The sequence below is a fragment of the Emydura macquarii genome, unplaced genomic scaffold (assembly GCF_026122565.2).
Source record: "Emydura macquarii macquarii isolate MOO-44397 ecotype Brisbane River unplaced genomic scaffold, CSIRO-AGI_Emac_v2 contig_1390, whole genome shotgun sequence".
Classification (NCBI taxonomy): Eukaryota; Metazoa; Chordata; order Testudines; family Chelidae; genus Emydura; species Emydura macquarii.
Window position 1 is genome coordinate 22330739 of NW_027131527.1, and position 12568 is coordinate 22343306.

Below are 12568 nucleotides of genomic sequence, written 5' to 3' on the forward strand. Positions count from 1 at the left end.
CAGAAATTACCATTAATGTTAACTGGATACTTGTACATTTAGAATGTATGAACTCAGCTGCTTCTTGCCTCAAGAGAAGGATCTGAAAATTTCAGTCTATGACTATGATATGATGACTCGTGATGAAAAAGTTGGTGAAACCATTATTGATCTTGAGAACAGGTTCCTCTCTCGCTTTGGAGCTCATTGTGGCATACCACAGCAGTATTGCATGTAAGTCACGCTTTTGTCTCCTCAAACATTGTGCCTATAAGCTAAGATCCCTAATCACTGAAAAAGCCAGGCTTTCTTCACGCTCATGTGGTTGTAAAAGAAAGTGCTATGGCCTCTCTGCTATCTGTTTGGTGTACCTATAGAATCATCTACATTGTAAAGAAAAACTGCAATTTGTTCGGAATAGCCTTTTTGTTAATGATAATAAGTATTACTTGCATACAGAGAGAGAACGTTATCAAATTACCTGTCAAGCACAGGATGTTAAATACAAAAACATGAGTTGCAATAAGATGAATTTGCTCTAAATTATTTCTCCTTTCCCAATACACAGAGACTGGGCTTAAACTTATCTTAGCATGTGAACAACATGTACTGAGTAACTTTAACTGACCTTCAATGAAATTTTATCTTTACAAAACACTCTCTAATATAGCAAAGACAAGTGGCAACATTTAGCCCTGGTGTAACTCCACCCACCAAGTATTAGCTATATCAAATGCATTTTTATATTTTTAGGGGAAAAACAGATTAGTGTACTAATTCCAAAATCTGCTCTATTTCCTAAAAGTTCAGGGGTGAATACCTGGCGAGATCAACTGAAACCAACACAAGTGTTGCAAAATATTGCCAGGTTTAAAGGCTACTCTCCTCCTATCCTCTCAGAAAATGGAAGCAGGATTAACTACGGAGGACAAGACTACACCTTGGAGGAATTTGGTGAGCTCACTGCTATTTATCGCATGTTTGTCTCTTTTGAATGCATAGATTTATAGAAATATACACTTTAATTTATAACAACATGAAGAATACATAAAGAGCCATAAAGAGGTTCATGTTGTACTAAAGTTTGCATTCTCTCTCTCTCTCTCTCTCTGCATGGACAGGTAAATACAAGAATGGTTGTTGTTTTAAAAGTATAATACAGTCAATTACTAAAGGCAAATTTTGGGTCATGAGTTCAGTCCCATTTCAGTTCTTTCTTTTTATTTCAGAGGCTAACAAAACACTGCACCAGCACCTTGGGCCAGGTGAAGAGCGTCTAGCCCTTCACATCCTTAGAACCCAGGGCTTAGTGCCTGAACATGTGGAGACAAGGACCTTATACAGCACTTTCCAGCCCAACATCTCACAAGTACGATAAACTCATTTCACCTTTGATTTCTGAGATGCAGAATTCTAGCATACCTAGATTTACAGCACATAGTGTTACTAGAATTACTCTGGGGGTACGTGAAACACAGGCAGGGGGTACCTGGGGAAAAACAGAATGAAGGGCAGGCAGGCAGCAGCTGCCGACTTCTGGGGAAGCTGGGCAGCAGCAACCCGCTTCCCACCTGGTCCCAGCTCCCAGCTGGGAGGTGTGTGGCAGCCCCCAGCTTCTGGGGAAGGCATATGGCAGCCACCCACTTCCCGTCTGGTCCCAGCTGGGAAGCGAGTGGCAGCCGCCTGCTTTTGCGGGAGGCGAGTGGCAGCCACCCGCTCCCCACCGGGACCCAGTTCCCAGGTGGGAGGCCGGTGGCAGCCTCCTGTGTCTTGTGACCTGGGCTCGCAGCTGGGTGGCAGCCACGCATGTCCTGGCTCCGAGCCGAGGGACAGCCTCCAGTGCCCCGGCTTGAAGACGGGCAGCAGCCGCCTGCCCACATCCTTGGGTCCCAGCCAGCGTGGAAGCCTCCTCTGCCCGAGCTCGGATTGGGTGGCAGTCGCCCACCTCCCGGGCTGGCAGCCAGGCGGCAGCCACCTGCAACTTGCCCAGGTGTCAGCCCCCCTCCCTGACTGGAAATCCAATACCCAGAAAACTTGTAAATTTCACTGCTCTAGCTGAGCAGTGAAATTGACAACTATGACAGCCCCAGATTTCACCAGTTACCCTCTTTTTCCTCTCTCTCACCCCTTCCTCCTCTCAAATCTATGGCAAAACATTTGGCACAGCGCTTAATATTCCCCAGCATTGGCATGCTGCTCATAGCCTCCTAGCTTTGGCCAACTTCACCTCTAGCCCAGGTACATACTTGAGTTGTGCACTCTTGGTGTAAAAATGGCAACCCTACCCACACTAGATCTGACATCTGTCATATCACGGCCTTATATACTCAGCCCTTCTTCCAACATATGGCTCACGTTAATCTGTAAATATAAAATCCCATGGAAAAGTGAGTGTTGGGGTTTATTTATTTATTATTTATTGGGGTATTTATTAAAATTTTCACAAGTTAGGGGGTACTTGCTGCTTAAAAGGTTGAGAAACACTCAATTAGAACAGGCAGGGGAATACACTGGTTGAGTCCTTCCCTGCTGTAGCCTCTGTCCCAGAGGAACCCTGACGGGGATTATTGGTGTAAATTCCACCTGACTTCACCTTGGTGATGGAGCCTCTTCAGGGTACAGTGACCCGTGTTGGCATAGCAAAGTCTAAATTGCACTTCCTTGTGCCAGCAGGATGAATCTAGCATTCACTAATTACAAGTAGGTGCTCTATACAGATTGTCCTACATCCACCAGGAAAGGCGTTCATGAGAGGCACTGGAGAGAATGAATAGCTTCTTGTTATGGTTGAGGAGTTACTGATAATGAAATAGACTTTCAGTGGGAATAGAGCAGAAATCTACTATGGTCATATTTTGGCCTTTTAAAACTAATCAGGATGACCTCATCTAGCTAAGAAGTGCTTCACGAGCAGGGACCGGTTATCCAGGCAATATAGCCATCTGCTGCAAAACACCAGGCACACTTATGGGGCCATATAATATCATAAAACAAAACAGTAATTGTGATTCCTTTGATTTCAAAATTTGTCCAACTGAGGGCCCAGCCTGCTCTGATTAAGGACACTGGCATTAGTCACTTTGTCACTGGCATCAGTGGGAAAAAGTCGGGCCCCAAGACTGCTGCTAAAATTAGTTCTAGAGATACTTTCAGACTTCTGGGCAACCTCACAGAGTCTGCATTACGTAATGTAAAACCCTGGGGCTCAATCAGAATTTTCACACCTTGATGTTTTTATGTTGATGTTTTGTGTAATCCCCTATTTGACATCTTCACTAATTCAGGGAAAGCTTCAGATGTGGGTGGATGTTTTCCCCAAAAGCTTGGGACCTCCTGGACCTCCCTTCAACATCAATCCCCGCAAAGCCAAGAAGTGAGTAGCATTGATGGTGCACTGTACAGACCTTGGGGTGCAGACTTGGCCAATTAATTCTCTTTCCCCAATCATTTTCTCTCACAGGTACATTCTGCGGGTGATTATTTGGAACACAAAGGATGTCATTCTGGATGAAAAAAGTATCACAGGGGAAGAAATGAGTGACATCTATGTGAAAGGGTAAGGGTACCCTCCCTCTGACCTACTCATGTGAGAACGTGTAATGAGATCTTTAAAATGTCTAAGTCTTATGTCAAGTACCTGTAAAACCCAATAATAAAATAATTCACACGCAAAGCCCAGCGCTGACATGTTCTAAGTATAGCTTCAGTGTTGTGAGATAAAGCCTAAATAACCAGTAGTGTGATAAGCCAGAAGCTGACCTGGGCTGGAAATATGTCTAGAGATGGGAAAAGATTAAAACTGTAATTACTTTAACTTGGCACCCGTATCGTAACACCTGAAGATTCTGGTTATTGAGTTTCCTTGACTGCCAGCTAAAGGATGAAGGGCGGCTGAGGTGGGTGCATGTCTCTCGAAATTCCACCCTGGACTTAAGAAAGTTTATATATTTCCATGATAGGTTTTGATTTCAGACAAATCTGCATTTTCCAACAAAAAAAATGTAGTCCAAAAATTCCTGACCAGCTCTAGTAATTAATCGGTGGCACTCACTGCCACAAGATCTCATATGAGCTACACAGCAGCCGGGATGTCTGATTCCCAAGTCAGGTGGACGTACACGGACTAGTTCTGCCTGAGTTAGTGCACTAAAGTTAGCAGTGTAGCCGTGGCTATATGGATGGCAACTCAGGCTAGCTGCCAGAGTACAATCCCACCCAACCCCTTGGAGACATACTTAGGCGGCTAGCCTAAGTAACTAGAGCCACACTGCTACTTTTAGGCGCTGTCTCAGGGGTTCTCAAACAGGGGGTCGTGAGCTATCAACCCCTGTGCATCCCGGGGCTCCGGCTGTCAGCCCGAGCCCTTCTGAGCTGGGTGGCTGGAGAGTAGCGCCTGCTGGCTGGGCACCCAGTTCTGAAAGTAGCACCGCTGCCAGCAGCAGCGCAGAAGTAAGGGTGGCATGGCATGGGAGGAGGTTGTCACTTTTGGGGGGGTCATCCCAGCTTATTTTGAAGGGGGTCCCAGCAAAAAAGTTTGAGAGCCCTGTGCTATCTCAAGGAGAGATAGCGTGAGTACATCTACCCCAACTAGGAGTCACACCTTCCAGCTGCTGTGTAGACGTAGCCTATGGCTAACGGCTTAGTACAATTCACAAAGGATTAGGCATTTATATAGATACGAAAATAAACACTCACATTAGATAGGAAAAAAAGATATTAGGGATATAAAGACTCATGCTTCACAGCAACCACTAAGTACTAACAGGACATTGGATAGATGGACCAATGGTTTAATTTAGTAAGGCAACTCCTATGTTCTTGTTTGTTTACACTGCTGGAATGGGACCAAACTAAAAGGGCCAAAATCTGTGTATCAGTCTCCAGCATTTTACAATACAAATCCTATTCCTCATGTTTGTAATCACCGCAAAATGTTGCTGCAATATAAGCAAGCACTAATAAGGTTAGCTGTGCCCAGCCAAATACATTTACATTTTACTTTCAGCTGGATGCCTGGCAATGAAGAAAATAAGCAGAAAACAGATGTACACTACAGGTCATTGGATGGTGAAGGGAATTTTAACTGGAGATTTGTTTTCCCTTTTGAATACCTTCCAACTGAGCAACTCTGTATGGTTTCTAAAAAGGTGGGTTTCTAGAGTTCAGTATAAAGAATGCACGTACTCAGTCTTTAATAAAGCATTTTGAGTTAAATTCTGCCCTCAGATACATTCATCCATTAAAGTCAACAGAGATGTATGTGCATATCTGAGGGCACAATTGGGCCCTGTCAGCTGATTTTGCACAATAAGGGACCCAGCCTATGCTCCTTACTCAAGTAAACTGCCATTGAGTTCACTGGGTACAAGTCTGCCCTTAGTTACAGAGATGCAACTCCCCCAGTGGGAGTTTTCTGTTGGCAAGGAGGGCAGGATTGAGTCCTTAAATCCACGTGTCTGAAATCTGCTGGTAAGATCAGAATGCTATTGTGCATTTTCAATTCATAACACATTAAAGATGTTTTTAACAGAAATTATTTTACTCCTAGGAGCATTTTTGGAGTCTTGACAAAACAGAGTTCAGAATCCCACCCAAAGTGATTATTCAGATATGGGATAATGACAAGTTCTCCTTGGATGACTATCTGGGTATGTCTTTCACGGCTAAGAATTATCATCATTGGAAAGTTAGAGATCACAAATGAACATTTACAAGTTACAGTAGAAGGACCAAATTTTCAAATGGACCTCTACCAAATGTCCATCTGTGCACGTATAATTTTGCATCCTAATACCTCTTGTGCATATAGCTTTTGTACTATCATTTGTGATCACAAATGGTGGAATTTTGATACACAAAAATTCTGCAGGCAAATCAAGCTCAGCTGTTTTTCACTCATCTATAGTTGCATTGTATATACAAATGGTTGCGTGCAAAATCTGAATGGACAGATAATTTGTTGCATGAAAAGTTGCATGCACACAAACGGAGACAGGATTGAGGCCCTCTTCGAAAATTTAGCCTTTTACATGTCTCTAGGTTGTTCACTGAGAAGGAGTGATGATTTCATTAATACTGCCTTATTCAGAAGCCTGCATCTCAGTGTTGGTATTTCCTGCCAAGTAATGTCAGCATTTCTTTACTATTTAACATGTTGAGGAAAAATCGGATTCTTTCTGTGCAGTGCACAGTATATAAGGCTTCTTTATCACAGGGCCACTCCTACACACTTTGACATATTTGAATTCTGATCTGCATTTTGCAGCTTGAAGCCAAGTGGGATCTTGAGGCCTGATCCTGAACTGCACAGAATACAGGAGGTGTTGTGCAAAGGCATTTGAAAGCTCAGTCCCCATTACTGCTGCTACGCTATGCAGGTCTGACCTCCCTGCACTGTTAGGATAACCCTCAGGATGCTCTAAATTTATGCTGTGCTGCAAACAGCTACAAGAAGCTGAAAACACAATTGAAAATTAACTTGATCACTCTGCTAAAGTAACTAAATCATATAATTAAATATAAAAAGTGTGTATAATGTTTTATTTGGTGTATTTTTCTCTTTAATTTTGCCCAATAAGTTTTACTGACAGCACCAGTTTAAGACTAACAGTGCTTAGGGGATCGTCATACAGCTCCCACTTCCCAGGCATACACCTCTATCCTAACTACTCTGCTACACAGCTTATTGTAAGGAGAAATTACCATATATATCATATGTTTAATGTTGTTTTAGCTAGACAGAATATATGTCCACAGGGATCTAGATTGAAACTAGAAACCCCATTTTATGTATGACCCAAGTAAGATTTAACTTGAACTGCTATGCTGTTTGGCCAACTATGTTCTACAGAATGCTTTTCTCTTTCACTTTCTCTGGTAGGTTTTGTTGAACTTGATTTACACAACACAGTTGTTCCAGCAAAAGTTCCAGAAAAATGCAATATAGATATGATTCCAGAACACAAGGCAACCAACTCTCTCAAGGCTCCCAAGAAAGCCTCGCTCTTCGAACAGAAATCCATGAAGGGGTGGTGGCCATGTTACGCAGAAAAGGATGGCTCACGTGTTTTGGCTGTACGATTATTTCCTTGTATAAAGTACCTTGCTTTTTATGCTTACTGCCTGCCTTTCTAGTTTTGTAATGATCCTTGAGCTCCCCTGCAGCTGAGCGCCTTTGAAGATGTTAATAGCTTCATTGAGCTTTCAAGCTTCTAGACAGATGGACCGACTGATCACTGGGGGTATTAATACACACAGAGTTTTTGGAAGATTTGCTCTGTGAGGCAGTTATTCCTTTTAAAGTACTTTTGAATGGTGTTAGTATTTACTATTAAGTACTTTTTAATCTCTAGTAGAACTCAGAAAAATATTGAGCCAGACTCATTCTGGTTATATATCCCCATTAAAGCCACTTGAGTTATTCTAGGGGTGAGTTTAGCTCATTTCGTCTCACTAGGAATAGTTGGCTCCTGTGTACATGTGGAGTACAGTAAGGGGGAAAACTTGAAACCAAAGCTTTTTATGACATTGCACATATAATTTGTAGTTAATGAAGCCGGATTATTTGCTTGACCATCAGGCTAATATAAATTTAAAGGTCAGGAACTATACCTGGCTCAGGAGGGACTTGTTTTTATCCTTTAACTGCATAAAGATGGCTAAAGGTGTAATCCTACAAAGGCTTATGCACATAAGCATCTTTACACAGTAGTAGTAAAACTGAACTCACAGGTCTACTCAGATGAGCAAGTGTTTGCAGGCTCAGGCCTTAAGAATTTATGTTTACCAATGGCCTCTACTGGTTACAGTATCAGCTTTTTTTTTCAAATGTATCTGATTGTTTCTTCCTAATGACTTGCCTTTAAGCCCTAATGCTAGGATGAGGGTAGATGATGAAATGTAAGTATTCACCGACACTGAATTGATTTTTTTTTAAATGTTGCCAGCAACATTATAGAAGTTGAGATTTTTATTAATTATGAAAAGACACAGATCTTGGCTTGTCATTGGAAGAAAAGTCGAATTCTTTCTTTCACATTATAAATATACATTTTGCGGATATGAAGCAAAAAAAATTGCTTGGAATCCAAACTGGGGCTCGATTACCAAACATAAGCTGTATTTGTTTACATTTTTATCTCCAGATTGGTATCATGTTGTGACAATGTCGTAATCCAGAAGCACATTTTGAGATAGCAATTGAAGAAAATATGAAGAGGGAGCTTATCCAAAACAGTACAAGGAGATTTAAAGCCAAACAAACACTTTACACGTTCTTTAAGTCAAATGTTTATATATGATGTCACATGTTTAACATGTCTTGATTTACTGAAGGGTAAAGTTGAGATGACTCTGGAAGTCCTCAATGAAAAAGAGGCTGATGAAAGGCCGGCTGGTAAAGGAAGAGATGAACCCAACATGAACCCCAAGTTAGACCTACCAAAGTGAGATATATTTTTTCTTTAGTTACTTTGAAGACTGCTCTGACACCCATATAAAAACAAAAAATATGGTTTATGAATGACACATTTGACAAATGATGCTTTAGATGTCAGCTGTAATTTGCCAAATTTTATATATAGAAGGCTATTTTGTTCTATCTTACAGTTCTTTCCATACTCATCAGAATAAAAATGCAACGTTTTCTGCATAGTTGTGCAAATTTAATGAAACTTTCTTATACTAATCAATTATCTATCTCTTTTCAACTCCACATAGTTAATTATTAATTGAATTGTATTATATTCTCAGACTGAAGTATTTATCTCTCCCTGTTTGTTAACATGATGAATATTTTTTCTTTCAAAATGCAGCCGACCAGAAACTTCCTTCCTTTGGTTCATAAATCCATGCAAGACAATGAAATTTATTGTGTGGCGCAGATTTAAATGGGTCTTCATAGGCATGATCGTCCTACTGATTGTGCTCTTGTTTGTAGCAATACTCTTATATTCATTGCCGGTAGGCATTTTTAAATATTACTATGTTATTCTTCAATTGTGACATAACTCAGGTCAAAACTCCTTATTCAGGAAAGAATAACTATCGACTGGTTTAGTAGGGAGTGCAGGACTGGACACATATCTACAACTTCTTAAAATTTAATACACTTTTCAACCTACTGGTTAATTACTTATAATGAACGCATTGATGGAAAGAGGATTTTGATTGGTTCTAAGCAAAAGATCAGGCAGTTAAGAAGTCCCTTGGAAGTGTTTTTAGATTGCATTATTGCAGGAATGCAGATAGAATATTTTGGAGACTGTGGATTTCATTCAAAATACAATATATGATAAGCTAGAACAAACAACTATGCAATAACTTACCACAACTGTTTTTTCCTGAGAGTAGTTATAACATACTCTGATCTGATTTTAGTACTAAATTTGCTTTGTATAATATTCTGCATGTTAAAATGTCCAACTTTTTTTTTTCTGCCTCTGCTTATTGTTTCTTTCTTTCTTCTTTTTCTAGAATTATTTGTCAATGAAGATCGTGAAGCCACTCTAAGGAAGAAGTGGATTTATTTTTACATTTTGAATAGCAATAAGGTAGTTTTACCTTAGGCTGTGGACCAAATTCAGCAAGGCTTTCTTCATGGTTTGAACCTTGTTCTCTTCTATGTTAAACTAGGAAATAGATAAGAGACAAGAATTTAACCAAGGTTAGCTAATGTTCATGGGGTCATGATTAGTGTAAAAAGTCATGTTCCATTTGTGTTTTGACTTCGATAACATCTGTATGTGGTAAGGTTCTGTCTTCCTTGCTTTTAAACTAGATTTTTCATAAAAATTCTCCAGTTGCTTTTTTAAAAAATGGATACTTTATTTTGAGAATTATTTTTTACGTTGCCTCTTGACTTAGTTTAAAAAAAAAAAAAAAAAGAGGCCAACAAGCACTACTTATATTTTTGTACACCAAACAAAACGTGCAATAATGCTCTGCCACTGTATTTCAAAAAAGTTCACACTATTGCTACACTTAAAATCATTGTTAGAACATTATACTTCAAACTGTAGCATAGAGATGAAATAAAACTACTAAATCACTGTTTACTGTATGAGTGTGTTAATTAGAGCATTTTCATGATAAAAATGATTAAATACCTTACCAACAAAAGAGAAGAATCTCAAAACTGGCAAACTATTTTTTATTGAATTCCAACGATGTGCTTGGCACCGTAGAAACTCATAGGAGGCATGATACAAGTCCCAAGGAGTTTACAATCTAGTTATCTTTGTTAATTGATGTAATCCTTCCTGTAACAGATATTTTATATTCCCTGATAAAAAACAACACAGTAAACTCTCCTGCTTAAAATTTATGTATAATTCACTGAAGTCCATTTCCGCTCTTGCAATTCATTTTTTGATTAAATTATTGATGAATATTTTCATTATTGTTCCTTGGAACTAGAGATGATCCTGAACCGGCACTTCAGAATGGTTTACAATCCAGACCCAAATCCAGGTGTGAATCTTGTAATTGTATCTTAAGTTGAACTAGAAAACAAAATTCTAAATATCCCGCGCTAGCTTGACCTACACAAAAAAAAAAAAAAAAAAAAAAAAGCGATTAACACCTGAACCCAGATCCAGTTTATGATTTGAGCCTGTCTTTATAGTGGGCCATACTGAAACCATTCATCTGACCATGCTCAAAGAAGGGTACAACATCTGCATTTGAACCTATTTCAACATTTTGTAATGCAGTCCCATTTCTAACTGAATCAAGACTTGTGCTGTCATTGAAGAGAGGACTATCACAGCTGCAGGAATTAATGAATCGGTATTGAAAACCTCTGCCATGATTCTAAGAAATGGCAAGTCTGCCACTGAGTATATCATCAACTGCAGTAAAAGACGTGTGTGTTTGTCAGTTTTCAGCAAGACTGGTCAAATGATATTGACCTAATTCCACTGAACAAACTGGAGTAGAGTTATTGCATGAAATAATTTCCAGAGTGTGGAGCCCTACTGGCTGGGGTGAAACAACCAGCAGTCACCCTGTCAGAAAATAATAGCTCCCTTATTTTTGGTTGTTAAGAAACTTCTTGAGAGTCTTGACCTATAAATGATAGCTCAGAGCTGGAACTAATCACCATCCAGATGAATTGTCACTTCACTATTGACAAAATAACACTTTAGAAATAAGCAGCAATTGCATCGGCTAATGTTTGATCATTCAGTATTAAAATATCTCTCAATCAATGCCAGGAATCTGACGGGGAAAAAAAAAATCACAGTAGGCTTGTTTCTAGAAAGTGTGCCGCTTATAAGTGTTGTAATTAGACAAGCATTTAACTTTAAAGAGTTATTTAAAGGACAGCATTCCTCAGAAACAATTATGAAATAGGATAAGAGATCTGAACAATCCTGTTCACCTAGAATTTGAAGAGTGGCAGGTATTGCCCTCCTCAGCTCAACCTTCTCCAGAGAGCTCTTTGTCCAAGCATGCACAGGCCTGGCAGTTCCACTGCTATTAGGCAGATGTTATTAAAAACATAACTAAAAAGTTTCAGAAACCATGCTGTCTTCCAGCCTATGTCACTTAAAACACCATGTAGAGTAGGGAGCAAAAAGCTGGGAGAATCAGTCATTAATACAGTGAGAAGATTTTTTAATAGCATCTTTCCAGCTGTAAATCTAGCAGAGGATTCCTCCCATGTGGGGGAATCCCCCAATGATGTAGCAATTTCTATGCCACTCTCATTCTGCCACAGCTGTGGGGATGTGTGTTGGAAAACAGAAGTTTGGATAGGATATCTCTATTTTCACCAGTTCCCAGCTGCTGGAATCGCCCTGTGGGGGCCACAGGCAGCTGGACAAAACACAGAGCAACACTGTTCTACTTATGAGCTAAGGAGTACCCCTGGCCAGCCCCAAGACTGAAGAGCAACCTCACAGCACTATCCATGCTGATGTTCCCTCAAACACAAAGGCCTACAATCTCATGTCTACTCTATCAACCGTGGGATTCTCCCAGATGGCCTACAGGCCCGAACACACAGCCAGACACACCCTCACGACCTTCAATCTTAGTGTAGGTGCTGACTCTTAGGAGCCAAGAATCCCACTTCTGTCAGACCACTTCCTCTTCCAAACCAGTGTCAGAACTCTTCTACTTCTCTTCCACAAAGGGCCTGTAGCAGTTGTACACTCCCTAAACACTCATGGACCCAACCAGTTTTGAGAATATAATAATAGACATGCAGCCCAGCTGAGGGCACCAGCCATTGCTGGACCTGCTATCCACAACAATCAATAAACAGCCCCCTAACTGCCACTTCCATCCCATCGTTCCACAGATCACCTGTATCAAAAGAAGAACGAAGAGAAGAAACTAGAGCTCTAGAGATGCAAAATGAGAACTGAATCCAATAGGCTATAGCCATGAGAGAGAGCAAAAGATCTTTCTTCTTCTCCGCTATAGCCTGCAGAAATATTCTGGCCTGTAAACTGATTGCCCTTCTTTCATTTTTTAACTTTCACATTGCAAGGCCTACTTCACAGATAAAATTATCTGGATGCAAGATGGCCTCTACATCTTAAGAATTGAAACCAGCGTGTTATCACCCAGTTTTCCCAGG

General features: G+C 40.3%; 1 protein-coding gene and 1 long non-coding RNA gene across 3 annotated transcripts in view; one reads left to right on the forward strand and one right to left on the reverse strand.

Annotated features, from left to right (window-relative positions):
• Positions 1–10509, forward strand: part of MYOF (myoferlin) — a 117254-nt gene extending 106745 nt beyond the window's left edge. For both annotated transcript variants that reach the window (XM_067552858.1, XM_067552859.1), the window contains 11 exons: positions 43–213; positions 785–933; positions 1209–1348; positions 3264–3352; positions 3440–3535; positions 4985–5126; positions 5528–5627; positions 6860–7053; positions 8314–8423; positions 8793–8940; positions 9454–10509. In XM_067552858.1, the coding sequence (XP_067408959.1) occupies positions 43–213; positions 785–933; positions 1209–1348; positions 3264–3352; positions 3440–3535; positions 4985–5126; positions 5528–5627; positions 6860–7053; positions 8314–8423; positions 8793–8940; positions 9454–9489 (1375 nt within the window). In that variant the 3' untranslated portion in view covers positions 9490–10509. The remainder of the gene's footprint in view (positions 1–42; positions 214–784; positions 934–1208; positions 1349–3263; positions 3353–3439; positions 3536–4984; positions 5127–5527; positions 5628–6859; positions 7054–8313; positions 8424–8792; positions 8941–9453) is intronic.
• Positions 7945–12568, reverse strand: part of LOC137156153 (uncharacterized) — a 53099-nt gene continuing 48475 nt past the window's right edge. The window contains exons 2-3 of the long non-coding RNA XR_010920677.1: positions 9541–9608; positions 7945–8415 (exon numbers count right to left, since the gene is read on the reverse strand). This is a non-coding gene — a long non-coding RNA (uncharacterized lncRNA). The remainder of the gene's footprint in view (positions 8416–9540; positions 9609–12568) is intronic.